A 13,869-nucleotide genomic window follows, 5' to 3' on the forward strand; every position below is an offset into this window, starting at 1 on the left:
AGAGCTTTCAGCTGACTTGACCTGACAATTTGTTAGTCACAAGTTAAACCCACCTCGAAACACTTCCTGACTCAATGACTGATGTCCTTATGTTTATTCGGAAAGTACCTCGGGATGTTTCACTGTATTAAAGACACAATCTAAATGCAAGATGTTTCTGCAGCAGTGGTAGTGAGCTCACTGAACTCACCCAGGTTAAGAGATAATCATTAACTTGTCATGTGAACATGAGGAGTTTGTACACGCCAAGAGAAATGCCACATTTTGTTCTAACTTTCCAAACGTTTTTGTCTTTTTAAAGAAAAGTAGTTTGGTCTATGATGATTCCCATTATGCTCCTTATTCTGTTTCTGTTCTTTTGCAATTTTCTAGGTTTGGTTGTTCACTCAGAAGCCAGAATCACTGGACCCAATGGTGAAATATCTCAGCTGTACATCTGGATTTGGAAATAATTATGTAACCTCATGCAAGGTTAGATACAGAACAACTAAGTTCCTCTGAATGTTACCACAGCATTTATAACTTCTTTATTTTTATATACAACAAAAAAGAACAATACACATGAATTGGATTTGATGGCACTGGGTTTAATGACATTTAAATACTTGGTAAAATAAACATTTTTCATCTTTCAGTATTGCCAAAAATATTAGTCCAAATAGATCCGGATTCTGTTGCTATAAATCAATAACAGACATCATTGCTATTCAGAATTTCTGAAGGGTGCCAATGACTTTCATTGAATTAATGGAAATAATTGTGGCAATCTGTCTGTGACAACTTCCATTGAGCTAACAGGCCTTTTGTTCTCTTCCCAGATGGATGTTGATGTTGAAACAGCTGAAATATTTTATCAAGAATTGTTAAAGCTTGAAGGCAAGATGAAAGAAAAGAGTGACGTTACTGGGGACCATAGCTAACATACTGTAATATTGTCAATGATGCGTGCAATAATTCTTAATGGCAGAAAATAGAACTTCATTTATTAATGGGTGATTTGGAAAGATTGTACGAGAATAAACCCTTGGTTTATCTATTTTGCAATCTATTTTGCACTTCATTCAAAGCAAGTTCAATATTTCATCACAAATTCATGTTCCTGTTTTGTTATCAAATTTATCTCTGAAATATCTACTGACATTTACGGCTTTGAACAATTTTAACTGCCAAGGCGGGCAACAGGTTCTGGTGCAGGGTTAAATCCCGGGAAAATGCTGACAGAAAGCTGACACGATCCTCCCCACTTTGCTGCGGTTTATTCTGACTTCTGCAGGAAGCTTCAACAGAGCAGTCATGTCAGACATCTAAGCATGCAGATACTCAATTACTTATGCCTTGGACCCAGAATTCTGACTTTAGCAGCTAGAGCGTGGGTTTCCCAAGCTGTGTGCAACTCACCAGCGTGGATAGGACGAGAGAACAGCAGGAGCCAGTGATCAATGAAACTGACAGACTGGAATGTCTTAAAAGATTGTAACTGCAATTGTTGCCATGCCTTTGTGAAAGGCCATGCTCATAGGACTCATTACATCAGTTTCTCAACCTTTACAAAACATCCTCATTCAGCAGAACTGAAAGTGGTTTTAATTTATTGAAATAGCAAGACACATGAGATGCATTCCCACAATGAGCACCAAAGTGAATCCCCTTGAACAACTTATAGGCCGCCCTCTTCTGCTTTCCATTACCCCTACATTGTACCTGTGGCTACAGCAGAGATTGAGGCAGGCTGCTTATCCCCAGCTCTGTCAGCTTAGATGTCCATGGTGGACATTTTCAGGGGTTTTTGGGCCCATAAAAGCCCCAGCAAAGACTGCCCCACCTGTACACGGGTAAACATTAGTGTTTGGGCTGTTGGCAAACACTGTGTGGGATTCTATTGTTTGGGGGGGGCGGGGACATCGAGGGATGTAATACACAGGATGAGAAGTGAGAGCATCTTGAGATGAGTCTGCACATCCATTTGTACTTTCTCCATTGAAAACAGCGCGAGAGGAGAGACAGCCGGGACATTGAAAACAGCGCAAGAGGAGAGAAAGCCGGGACATTGAAAACAGCGTGGGAGGAGAGAGAGACGGGAGATTTAAAAAGCGTGGGAGATTTAAAAAGCGCGGGAGGAAAGAGAGCCGGGACATTGAAAACAGCGCGAGAGGAGAGGGAGCCGGGTGATTTAAAAAGCGCGGGAGATTTAAAAAGCGTTTGAGCTGCGAGTCAGAGCGGAGATTTTAAAAGATCGCGGCCTAGTTTCGGGAGCCGTTCGGAGGAGGAGGAGCAGTCTCTGTCAGGGAGAGAACCTGAGAGCATCTAAGACACTAAGAAGGTAAGTAAGTGATTTTTACTCATTTTTACTTTTATACCTTTTTCAAATTGTGTGTGTCGGGGGGAAACTGAAGTGACATCACAGAAAAGCTGTGACCTGAGTGGCTGTTTGGGAATCTACACTAAATTAAAAAAATTAAGCATTGGTAACTAATTAAACATAATTACTTAATTATAATTTAGAGGGGTATCTAAGCCAGAGATCGGAGAGTACTATATTTAGCTTTCGCATTTATATTAGAAATCTAGTGCTAGGAAACAGATAGTTAACAGTAACTTAAAAAAAATAAAAAATAAATATAATTTTTTTTTTTAAACTTGTAATTTTAATTAATTGACGCAATGTCAGTTAAAGGGGTGCAGTGCTCTGACTGTGAGATGTGGCAGGTCCGGGAGGCTTCCAGCGTCCGGGATGGCTTCATCTGCAGAAAGTGCACCCAACTGGAGCTCCTCACAGACCACATGGTTCGGTTGGAGCAGCAATTGGATGCACTTAGGAGCATGCAGGTGGCGGAAAGCGTCATAGATCGCAGTTATATAAATGTGGTCACACCCAAGGTGCAGGCAGAGAAATGGGTGACCACCAGAAAGGGCAGGCAGTCAGTGCAGGAATCCCCTGTGGTTGTCCCCCTCTCGAACAGGTATACCCCTTTGGATACTGTTGGGGGGGATAGCCTATCAGGGGAAAACAGCAGCAGCCAGAGCAGTGGCACCACGGCTGGCTCTGATGTTCAGAAGGGAGGGTCAAAACACAGAAGAGCAATAGTAATAGGGGACTCTATAGTCAGGGGCACAGATAGGCGCTTCTGTGGACGTGAAAGAGATTCCAGGATGGTATGTTGCCTCCCTGGTACCAGGGTCCAGGATGTCTCCAAAAGGGTAGAGGGCATCCTGAAGGGGGAGGGCAAACAGGCAGAGGTCGTTGTACATACTGGTACTAACGACACAGGCAGGAAGGGGCATGAGGTCCTGCAGCAGGAGTTCAGGGAGCTAGGCAGAAAGTTAAAAGACAGGACCTCGGGATTACTCCCTGCCACGTGCCAGTGAGGCTAGAAATAGGAAGATAGAGCAGCTAAACACGTGGCTAAACAGCTGGTGTAGGAGGGAGGGTTTCCGTTATCTGGACCACTGGGAGCTCTTCCGGGGCAGGTGTGACCTATATAAGGACGGGTTGCATCTAAACTGGAGAGGCATAAATATCCTGGCCGCGAGGTTTGCTAGTGTCACACGGGAGGGTTTAAACTAGTATGGCCGGGGGGTGGGCACGGGAGCAATAGGTCAGAAGGTGAGAGCATTGAGGGAGAACTAGGGAATAGGGACAGTGTGGCTCTGAGGCAGGGCAGACAGGGAGAAGTTGCTGAACACAGCGGGTCTGGTGGCCTGAAGTGCATATGTTTTAATGCAAGAAGTATTACGGGTAAGGCAGATGAACTTAGAGCTTGGATTAGTACTTGGAACTATGATGTTGTTGCCATTGCAGAGACCTGGTTGAGGGAAGGGCAGCTAAACGTTCCAGGATTTAGATGTTTCAGGAGGGATAGAGGGGGATGTAAAAGGGGTGGCGGAGTTGTGCTACTGGTTAGGGAGAATATCACAGCTGTACTGTGGGAGGACACCTCAGAGGGCAGTGAGACTATATGGGTAGAGATCAGGAATAAGAAGGGTGCAGTCACAATGTTGGGGGTTTACTACAGGCCTCCCAACAGCCAGCGGGAGATAGAGGAGCAGATAGGTAGACAGATTTTGGAAAAGAGTAAAAACAACAGGGTTGTGGTGATGGGAGACTTCAACTTCCCCAATATTGACTGGGACTCACTTAGTGCCGGGGGCTTAGACGGGGCAGAGTTTGTAAGGAGCATCCAGGAGGGCTTCTTAAAACAATATGTAGACAGTCCAACTAGGGAAGGGGCGGTACTGGACCTGGTATTGGGGAATGAGCCCGGCCAGGTGGTAGATGTTTCAGTATGGGAGCATTTCAGGAACAGTGACCACAATTCAGTAAGTTTTAAAGTGCTGGTGGACAAGGATAAGAGTGGTCCTAGGATGAATATGCTAAATTGGGGGAAGGCTAATTATAACAATATTAGGCGGGAACTAAAGAACATAGATTGGGGGCGGATGTTTGAGGGCAAATCAACATCTGACATGTGGGAGGCTTTCAAGTGTCAGTTGAAAGGAATACAGGACTGGCATGTTCCTGTGAGGAAGAAGGATAAATACGTCAATTTTCGGGAACCTTGGATAACGAGAGATATTGTAGGCCTCGTCAAAAAGAAAAAGGAGGCATTTGTCAGGGCTAAAAGGCTGGGAACAGACGAAGCCTGTGTGGAATATAAGGAAAGTAGGAAAGAACTTAAGCAAGGAGTCAGGAGGGCTAGAAGGGGTCACGAAAAGTCATTGGCAAATAGGGTTAAGGAAAATCCCAAGGCTTTTTACACGTACATAAAAAGCAAGAGGGTAGCCAGGGAAAGGGTTGGCCCACTGAAGGATAGGCAAGGGAATCTATGTGTGGAGCCAGAGGAAATGGGCGAGGTGCTAAATGAATACTTTGCATCAGTATTCACCAAAGAGAAGAAATTGGTAGATGTTGAGTCTGGAGAAGGGTGTGTAGATAGCCTGGGTCACATTGAGATCCAAAAAGACGAGGTCTTGGGTGTCTTAAAAAATATTAAGGTAGATAAGTCCCCAGGGCCTGATGGGATCTACCCCAGAATACTGAAGGAGGCTGGAGAGGAAATTGCTGAGGCCTTGACAGAAATCTTTGGATCCTCACTGTCTTCAGGTGATGTCCCGGAGGACTGGAGAATAGCCAATGTTGTTCCTCTGTTTAAGAAGGGTAGCAAGGATAATCCAGGGAACTACAGGCCGGTGAGCCTTACTTCAGTGGTAGGGAAATTACTGGAGAGCATTCTTCGAGACAGGATCTACTCCCATTTGGAAGCAAATGAACGTATTAGTGAGAGGCAGCATGGTTTTGTGAAGGGGAGGTCGTGTCTCACTAACTTGATAAGAGTTTTTCGAGGAGGTCACTAAGATGATTGATGCAGGTAGGGCAGTGGATGTTGTCTATATGGACTTCAGTAAGGCCTTTGACAAGGTCCCTCATGGTAGACTAGTACAAAAGGTGAAGTCACACGGGATCAGGGGTGAGCTGGCAAGGTGGATACAGAACTGGCTAGGTCATAGAAGGCAGAGAGTAGCAATGGAAGGATGCTTTTCTAATTGGAGGGCTGTGACCAGTGGTATTCCACAGGGATCAGTGCTGGGACCTTTGCTGTTTGTAGTATATATAAATGATTTGGAGGAAAATGTAACTGGTCTGATTAGTAAGTTTGCAGACGACACAAAGGTTGGTGGAATTGCGGATAGCGATGAGGACTGTCGGAGGATACAGCAGGATTTAGATCGTTTGGAGACTTGGGCGGAGAGATGGCAGATGGTGTTTAATCCGGACAAATGTGAGGTAATGCATTTTGGAAGGTCTAATGCAGGTAGGGAATATACAGTGAATGGTAGAACCCTCAAGAGTATTGAAAGTCAAAGAGATCTAGGAGTACAGGTCCACAGGTCACTGAAAGGGGCAACACAGGTGGAGAAGGTAGTCAAGAAGGCATACGGCATGCTTGCCTTCATTGGCCGGGGCATTGAGTATAAGAATTGGCAAGTCATGTTGCAGCTGTATAGAACCTTAGTTAGGCCACACTTGGAGTATAGTGTTCAATTCTGGTCGCCACACTACCAGAAGGATGTGGAGGCTTTAGACAGGGTGCAGAAGAGATTTACCAGAATGTTGCCTGGTATGGAGGGCATTAGCTATGAGGAGCGGTTGAATAAACTCGGTTTGTTCTCACTGGAACGAAGGAGGTTGAGAGGCGACCTGATAGAGGTCTACAAAATTATGAGGGGCATAGACAGAGTGGATAGTCAGAGGCTTTTCCCCGGGGTAGAGGTTCAATTACTAGGGGGCATAGATTTTAAGGTGAGAGGAGCAAGGTTTAGAGGAGATGTACGAGGCAAGTTTTTTACGCAGAGGGTAGTGGGTGCCTGGAACTCGCTGCTGGAGGAGGTGGTGGAAGCAGGGACAATAGTGACGTTTAAGGGGCATCTTGACAAATACATGAATAGGATGGAAATAGAGGGATACGGACCCAGGAAGTGTAGAAGATTGTAGTTTAGTCGGGCAGCATGGTCGGCACGGGCTTGGAGGGCCGAAGGGCCTGTTCCTGTGCTGTGCATTTCTTTGTTCTTTGTTCCATCCTCCCTCTCATGACCCACCCGCACTTTCCTGCTAGCTAAGAGCAGAGGAACACTTTATTGCACTCCAGTAAGGTATTGAATGGTCAAGGTGAGGGTTTCCTTCATCCTATTTAAAGTGGCAGACTGAATATGGATGTAAGGAGCAAATGGGTGTACTCCAAAAGTTGTTTATTCTTATTTGGCGCAAAGGGAAAGGGAACCGTGGCCAAACCATGGCTTACAAGGGAAATTAGAGATAGTATAAAAGTTTGCAACAAAAAGCAATGGCCAGGGAGGTGGGATCGAAGTTTTCGGAAATGGGAGGAGAAAGGGATTAAGACACTAAAAGATTTGTTTCTGAGGGGTCGGTTTGCAGGATTGGAGGAGCTGGAAGTGGAGTATGGGCTGGAGCAGGGGGAAATGTTTAGATACATGCAGGTTCGAGATATTGCCAGAAAGGAGATACAGAGCTTCCCAGGGGAGCCGGCCTCCACATTGCTGGAGGAGGTGCTGACGACGGGGACTGGAAAGGGGGTAGTGTCAGCGGTTTACGGAGCAATTTTGGAAGAGGAGAAGGCACCACTGGAAGGGATCAAAGGAAAGTGGGAGGAAGAGTTGGGAGCCGATATGGAGGGGGGTTCTGGTGTGAGGTGCTCCGGAGAGTGAATGCCTCCACCTCGTGCACGAGGTTGGGGCTGATACAGCTTAAAGTGTTATACAGAGCACACCTCACGAGGGCGAGGATGAGCCGATTCTTTGAGGGAGTGGAAGATGTGTGTGAACGTTGCGGGGGGGGCGCAAACCACGTTCATATGGAGGGGGTGGGGGGTGCAAACCACGTTCATATGTTTTGGTCCTGTCCAAAGCTAGAGGTTTACTGGAAGGAGGTTTTTAGGGTAATTTCTAAAGTGGTGCACGTGAAACTGGACCGGGCCCCCGGGTGGCCATATTTGCGGTGTCGGACCAGCCAGGGTTGGAAACGGGTGCGGAGGCAGATGTTGTAGCCTTCGCCTCGTTGATTGCCCGAAGGTGGATCCTGATGGGTTGGAGAGCAACCTCTCCACCCTGTGCCCTGGCGTGGCGGGGTGTTGAACTGAGGGGAAGGATGGAGGGGTTCTACAATTCATGGGCATTATTCATTATGCACTTTCAAGAACTGGATAACATCGAACATTAGTTGGGGGGGGTGTTTGGGAGGGCCGGGGGGAAGGGGACTGTGCGTGTTCGTGGTGACTGTGGGTGATTCCTGATTCCTTTTTGTCATTTGTTTATGTAAACATGCGGGCTAATGTTTGGGGTTTGGTGGGAGGATGGGATCGTTGTTATTGATTTGGGGATTGACATATTTGTTACTGATTATTGTTTGTTGTTGGTGGGTGTAAATTTGGGAGAAAATGTGAAAAAGGAGGAGAATAAAAAATATTTTTTTTAAACCAAAATGCAATGGAACAGTTTAAAATTGAACAACGGCAGACCAAGGGATTGATTAATATGTGCAAAATAGAATATGATAAGCTAGCGCGGAACATAAAAACTGACTGTAAAAGTTTCTATCGATATGTAAAGAGAGGGCAGCGTGGTGGCACAGTGGTTAGCATTGCTGCCTACGGCGCTAAGGACCCAGGTTTGACTCCCGGCCCTGGGCACTGTCTGTGTGGAGTTTGCACGTTCCCCCCCGTGTCTGCATCGGTTTCACCCCCACAACCCAAAGATGTGCATGATAGATGGATTGGCCACGCTAAATTGCCCCTTAATTGAAAAAAATAATTGGGTACTCTAAATTTATTTTTAACAAGGTATTTAAAGAGAAAAGACTTGACAAAAACAAGTGTAAGTCTCTTACAGTCAGAAACGGGGAAATTCATAACAGGGAACAAAGAATTGGCTGAGGAACTGAATTCGTACTTTGCTTCTGTCTTCACAAAGGAAGACATGAATAATGTACCAGAAGTTCTGAGAAACACAAGTTTTAGTGAAGAGCTGATGGAAATTAGTATTAACAGAGGAATAGTTTTTGGGAAATTAATGGGATTGAAGGCGGATAAATCTCCAGGGCCTGATCATCTTCGTCCGAGAGTACTGAAGGAAGTAGCTGTAGAAATGGTAGATCCATTGGCGGTCATTTTCCAAAATTCTTTGGACTCTGGAATGATTCCTACAGATTGGAGGGTAGCTAATATAATAACTCCGATATTCAAAAAGGGAGGTAGCGAGAAAACAGGGAACTATAGACCAGTGAGCCTAACATCGGTAGCAGAGAAGTTGCTAGAGTCCATTATCAAGGAGTTCCTAGCACAGTATTTGGAAAACAGTGGTATAATCAGACAAAGTCAGCATGGATTTATGAAAGGGAAATAAAGGCAGTACGATGGTGTACTGCTACCTCATGGTACCGAGGACCCGGGTTCGATCCCAGCCCCGAGTCACTGTCCATGTAGAGTTTGCACATTCTCCCCGTTTCTGCGTGGGTCTCACCCCCACAACCCAAAGATGTGCAGGGTAGGTGGATTGGCCACGCTAAATTGCCCCTTAATTGGAAAAAAAAAAGAAAGGAAATCATACTTGACAAATCTACTGGAATTCTTTGAAGATGTCACAATGTAGAGTTGACCAGGGAGACCCGGTGGATGTGGTTTATTTAGACTTTCAGAAGGCTTTCGACAAGGTCTCACAAAGCAGATTACTGTGTAAAGTTAAAGCGCATGAGATTATGGGTAGTGTCTTGATATGGATAAAAAAATGATTAGCAGATAGGAAGCAAAAAGTTGGACTAAATGGGCCTTTTTCCAATTTGCAGGCAGTGACTATTGAGGTACTGTAGGGATCTATGCTAGGACCCCAACTGTTCACATTATATATTAATGGCTTGGACGATGGAACTAAATGTAGTATTTCCAAATTTGCAGATGATACAAAGTTGGGTGGTCGGGTGAACTGTGAGGGGGATGCAGAGATGCTTCAGCTAGATTTGGACAGGCTGAGTGAGTGGACACATGCATGGCAGATGCATTATAACATGGATAAATATGAGGTTAGCCACTTCAGTAGCAAAAATAGGAAGGCAGATTATTATTTGGGTGTAAATTGAGAGTGGTGGATTCACAGCAAGACCTTGGTGTCCTCGTGCATCAGTCGCTGAAGCGTGCAGATACACCAGACAATAAAGAAGGCAAATGTTATGTTGGCCTTCATAGCGAGAGGATTTGAGTGTAAGAATAGGGATGTTTAACGACAATTGTATAAGGCATTGGTGAGGCCACACCTGGAGTATTGTTGGAGTTTTGGTGTCCTTATCTGAGGAAGGATGTTCTTGCTATGGAGGGAGTGAGTATAACAAAGGTTTACCAGGCTGATTCCTGGGATGGCAGGACTGTCAAATGAGGAGAGACTAAATCAGTTAGGATATTTTGGAGTTTGGAAGAGTGAGAGGGGATCTCATTGAAACTTATAAAATTCTAACAGGATTAGATCTGGTAGATTCAGAAAGAATATTCCCGATGGTGGGGGAGGTCCAGAACTCAGGAGTCATATCTTAAAGGTAAGGGGTAAACCTTATAGGACTGAGGTGAGGAGAAATTTCTTCACCCAGAGAGTGATGAATCTGTGGAATTCGTTACCACAGAAAGTAGTTGAAGCCAAAACATTGTGTAATTTCAAGAAGGAATTAGATATAACCATTGGTGCTAAAGGGATCAAGGGTTATGGGGAGAAGGTGGGATCAGGGTATTGAACTTGATGATCAGTCATGATCATAATGAATTACCTCCTCCTGCTTCGATGTACTCAGTCACCTGCCATGGCTAATGATTTGTACAGGTGGCCACTCTTTCCATTTAGGTGAACATCGGGCACAAAGCCTGAGGTTTCATGACATCATGATAGAGAAGGACTCTAATCTCTTTTTAAGGGTGTGCAATGCCTCTGAAAGTGCATTATGTGCTCTGCACCATGTGTTAACTGGTCTATCTATATTGGAGACCTCATTGAGATGCTTATTTTGAGTTGAATCATGTGACATTGCTCCCTTAGAGTGCACGCCTTCCTTGGAATCTCTTCAGCCTTCTCTGCCACCCTTGAAAGACATGAATTAGACTTTCAACCATGCCTGTTAATTTGCAGGGCTGAACTCTTCCTCCAGCTCATGGGAACGGGACTTCTCTACAGCTCCTTACTGCCCCCAACATCACTTCCCAGGAAGAGTCTGGGGTGGTAGCCTTCCCTGTCGCTCTTTATTGTTTTCTTTGCAAAACCATTCAGAGAGAATGCAGCCATTCTGATCCCTGCTATGGAGATCTTAATGGAGATCTTTCCATTGACATTTACATTTGTCATCATACACTCTGAGATTGGTCAGGAAACCCAGAAGCAGGATGCCAATGCCATGGCTGAGTTTAAATAGCCACAGTAGAGCCTGATGCAGCAGCAATCCAATTCCCAACCCACAGTTGCCCAACCCCACCACGAGCCACCCCTTGCCCCTCCACATCCCCCCCCCCCCCCTTTATTGCAAGCATATAGGTACCACTACAATTCTGTCCGACTTCGCTTTTACACCCCGATGAAAGGATTAACCGGGGGCGCGATTCTCCGTCCTTGTTGCGCTCTCACTCAAGAGTAACGAGGAGGGTGAATAGTGGGAGAGGCCAAAAACGAGATCCGTGCCAGGCGGCATACAGTTTGTGATGCAACCGGCCCACTCCCTTAGGCGAAACCCCTGTCCCTGCCCGTCTGCCCCAGCGCCCACCCATAACCCCCACGACTGCCAGGCCTCTGGCAGCGCGGTTGAAGGCTATCGCTAATGGGGATTTGGCAATCGGGGTTAAGTGAGCACTTCACGCATGCCAAGTGGATTCCCGTAGGTAGGCAGGCCATGTGGGAGTCATTGCCTGGCATCTCAATCACATCTTGATGCCTGGACACTGTGCTTGAACACTGCGGGAGGCAGCACCACACACATGGAACCAGATGGAGTGCCATGATGCCACCACCCGGATATATCCAATGGCCTGGGAACACCCCTCCCACCCCACTCCCCCTGGTGCCATTATGACTGGTCTTGTGTGGACCAGTACTAAATGGTGTTCCGGTGAGCTCTCCCAGGCACAGCTGGTGGATCCCAGACCCCGAGTGAATCTGGTGAACGTATATTTAAATTAACCTAATGATTGAAATATGCATGCTTGGATCGCACCCAGCGAGAACGAGATCCAAATTGCGACGCCTCATACGATTTTGTTGAGTCTTGTGAGACAGTTCAAGTGTTGAGAATCTCGCAAGAGGGCTCTCGTGAGAATCAGCGGCCTCGTCCAATACCGGGTCGGGTATGACGAGGCTGCTGAATCGCCCTTAGTGTCCAAAGATGTTCAGGTTAGGTGGGGTTATGAGAGATAGAACAGGGGCTTAGATAGGGTGCTCGTTCGGAGGGTCAGTGCACACTCGATTGGCCGAATAGCCTACTTCTGCATTGTGGGAATCCTATGCAATCTATGAATAGCACAGTTAAATTCCAATAATATCTAATCAATCATGATCACACATCCAATTTAAGGGCGGCACGTGGCGCAGTGGTTAGCACTGCTGCCTCATGGCGCAGAGGACCCAGATTCAATCCTGGCCCCGGGTAACTGTCTGTATGGAGGTTGTACCTTCTTCCTGTGTCTGCGTGGATATCATCCCCACAACCCAAAATGTGCCGGGTAGTTATGTTGGCTATATCTTTTTATTAAAACATTTAAAAAAAAATTTTTAAACACATCCAATTTAATTAATTATGTCAATTTGCATCAGCAACAAGCTGAAAAGGAACAATGACTTACAAGTTGGGGGCTGATATAGCTGAAGGTGGTGTATAGAGCGCACCTTACAAGGGTGAGGATGAGCTGGCTCTTGGAAGGGGTAAAAGATGGATGTGAACGTTGCGGGTGGGGGGGGGGGGGGGGGGGGGGGGGTGCCGGGCCCGCCCGCAAACCACGTTCATATGTTTTTGTCCTGTCCAAAGCTGGAGGATTACTGGAAGGAGGTGTTTCTGGTAATCTCTAAAGTGGTGCACGTGAAACTGGACCCAGGCCCTCAGGAGGCTACATTCGGGGTGTCAGACCAGCCGGGGTTGGAAATGGGTGCAGAGGCAGATGTTGTTGCCTTCGCCTCGTTGATCGCCCAAAGGCGGAACTGTTAGGGTGGAGATCAACCTCGCCACCTTGTGCTCTGGCGTGGCGAGGGGAAATGCTGGAATTATTGACACTTGAAAAGGTCACGTGCATGCACCAGCACGGAGACGGCAGTCGCGCGCATGCACAAACCGATGCGCGCATGCGCGGACCCACGCCGGCTTTCGGTGCAGGAGCAGCACACAGCACTCCGGCGCCGTTCTAGCCCCCGAAGAAGAGGAGAACTCCTGGGCCTGGAGGCACCTTGACACCGGCGGCGCTCGTGCCGGTTTTGACGCCGCCGTCAACATTTGGCCACGGTATCACAGAATCCCGGCCAATGCCTTCTTTCTCAGTGAATGATACAAAGCACAAGGAGATTTAAAGGAGGACAAGACGATATACAGCCTTGTTCCAAAGAAAAAACTTGCATTTATATCGTGACTTCACTTCTTCAGAAAATCCAGAGGTGCTTTACAACCAGTTAATTTTTTTATGAAGTGTATTGACTGTTGTTAAGTAGGCAAACACACCAACCAAATTCCAAACACCAAGGTCCCACAATCAGCAAATTAAATTATCAGTCTTGGTGATGGCAGTTTTAAAATGAATGTTAGCTTCGACACTGGAAAAACACCCCTGTGCTTCAGAATACCCTGGGATCTTTTACATCTGTGCTCCACTGGGCTAAATCGCTGGCTTTTAAAGCAGACCAAGGCAGGCCAGCAGCACGGTTCGATTCCCGTACCAGCCTCCCTGAACAGGCGCCGGAATGTGGTGACTAGGGGCGTTTCACAGTAACTTCATTTGAAGCCTACTTGTGACAATAAGCGATTTTCATTTTCAATGTAACATCTCTTCCCAAACACAGAATCCCTGATAATGCAGAGATCCCTCTGTACTGTAGAGGCTGCAGTGTCAATCTCAAGGTCTCAAATTTGTAATGTGTCTTAAAGAAGTCACAAACATCTAAGTCTGGTAATAAATGCTGCCAACTGAAACTTCATCCAGGTATCAAGCAGTCGGAATAAATATTTTACACTGTTTAGTCTCAGTTTTAAGTTGTTCTGGTTACCAGGAATAAATCAGGTATAACCGCCAAGTAAATAATTGACTGTGTTGAGTCAGCTATAATGTTTGGTGTTCTGTTCGTTATTACATAATGAAC

At 46.2% G+C, this 13,869-nt stretch overlaps 1 protein-coding gene and 1 long non-coding RNA gene across 3 annotated transcripts in view; one reads left to right on the forward strand and one right to left on the reverse strand.

Moving 5' to 3' along the window:
- hsd17b7 (hydroxysteroid (17-beta) dehydrogenase 7) overlaps positions 1-1,036 on the forward strand; it is a 54,666-nt gene extending 53,630 nt beyond the window's left edge. For both annotated transcript variants that reach the window (XM_072511518.1, XM_072511519.1), the window contains 2 exons: positions 373-471; positions 819-1,036. In XM_072511518.1, coding sequence (XP_072367619.1) covers positions 373-471; positions 819-920 — 201 coding nt within the window. In that variant the 3' untranslated portion in view covers positions 921-1,036. The remainder of the gene's footprint in view (positions 1-372; positions 472-818) is intronic.
- Positions 1-13,869, reverse strand: part of LOC140426580 (uncharacterized) — a 185,448-nt gene that overhangs the window by 144,110 nt on the left and 27,469 nt on the right. The gene's annotated exons all lie outside the window — the stretch shown is intronic.

The sequence above is a fragment of the Scyliorhinus torazame genome, chromosome 7 (genome assembly GCF_047496885.1).
Source record: "Scyliorhinus torazame isolate Kashiwa2021f chromosome 7, sScyTor2.1, whole genome shotgun sequence".
NCBI lineage: Eukaryota > Metazoa > Chordata > Chondrichthyes > Carcharhiniformes > Scyliorhinidae > Scyliorhinus > Scyliorhinus torazame.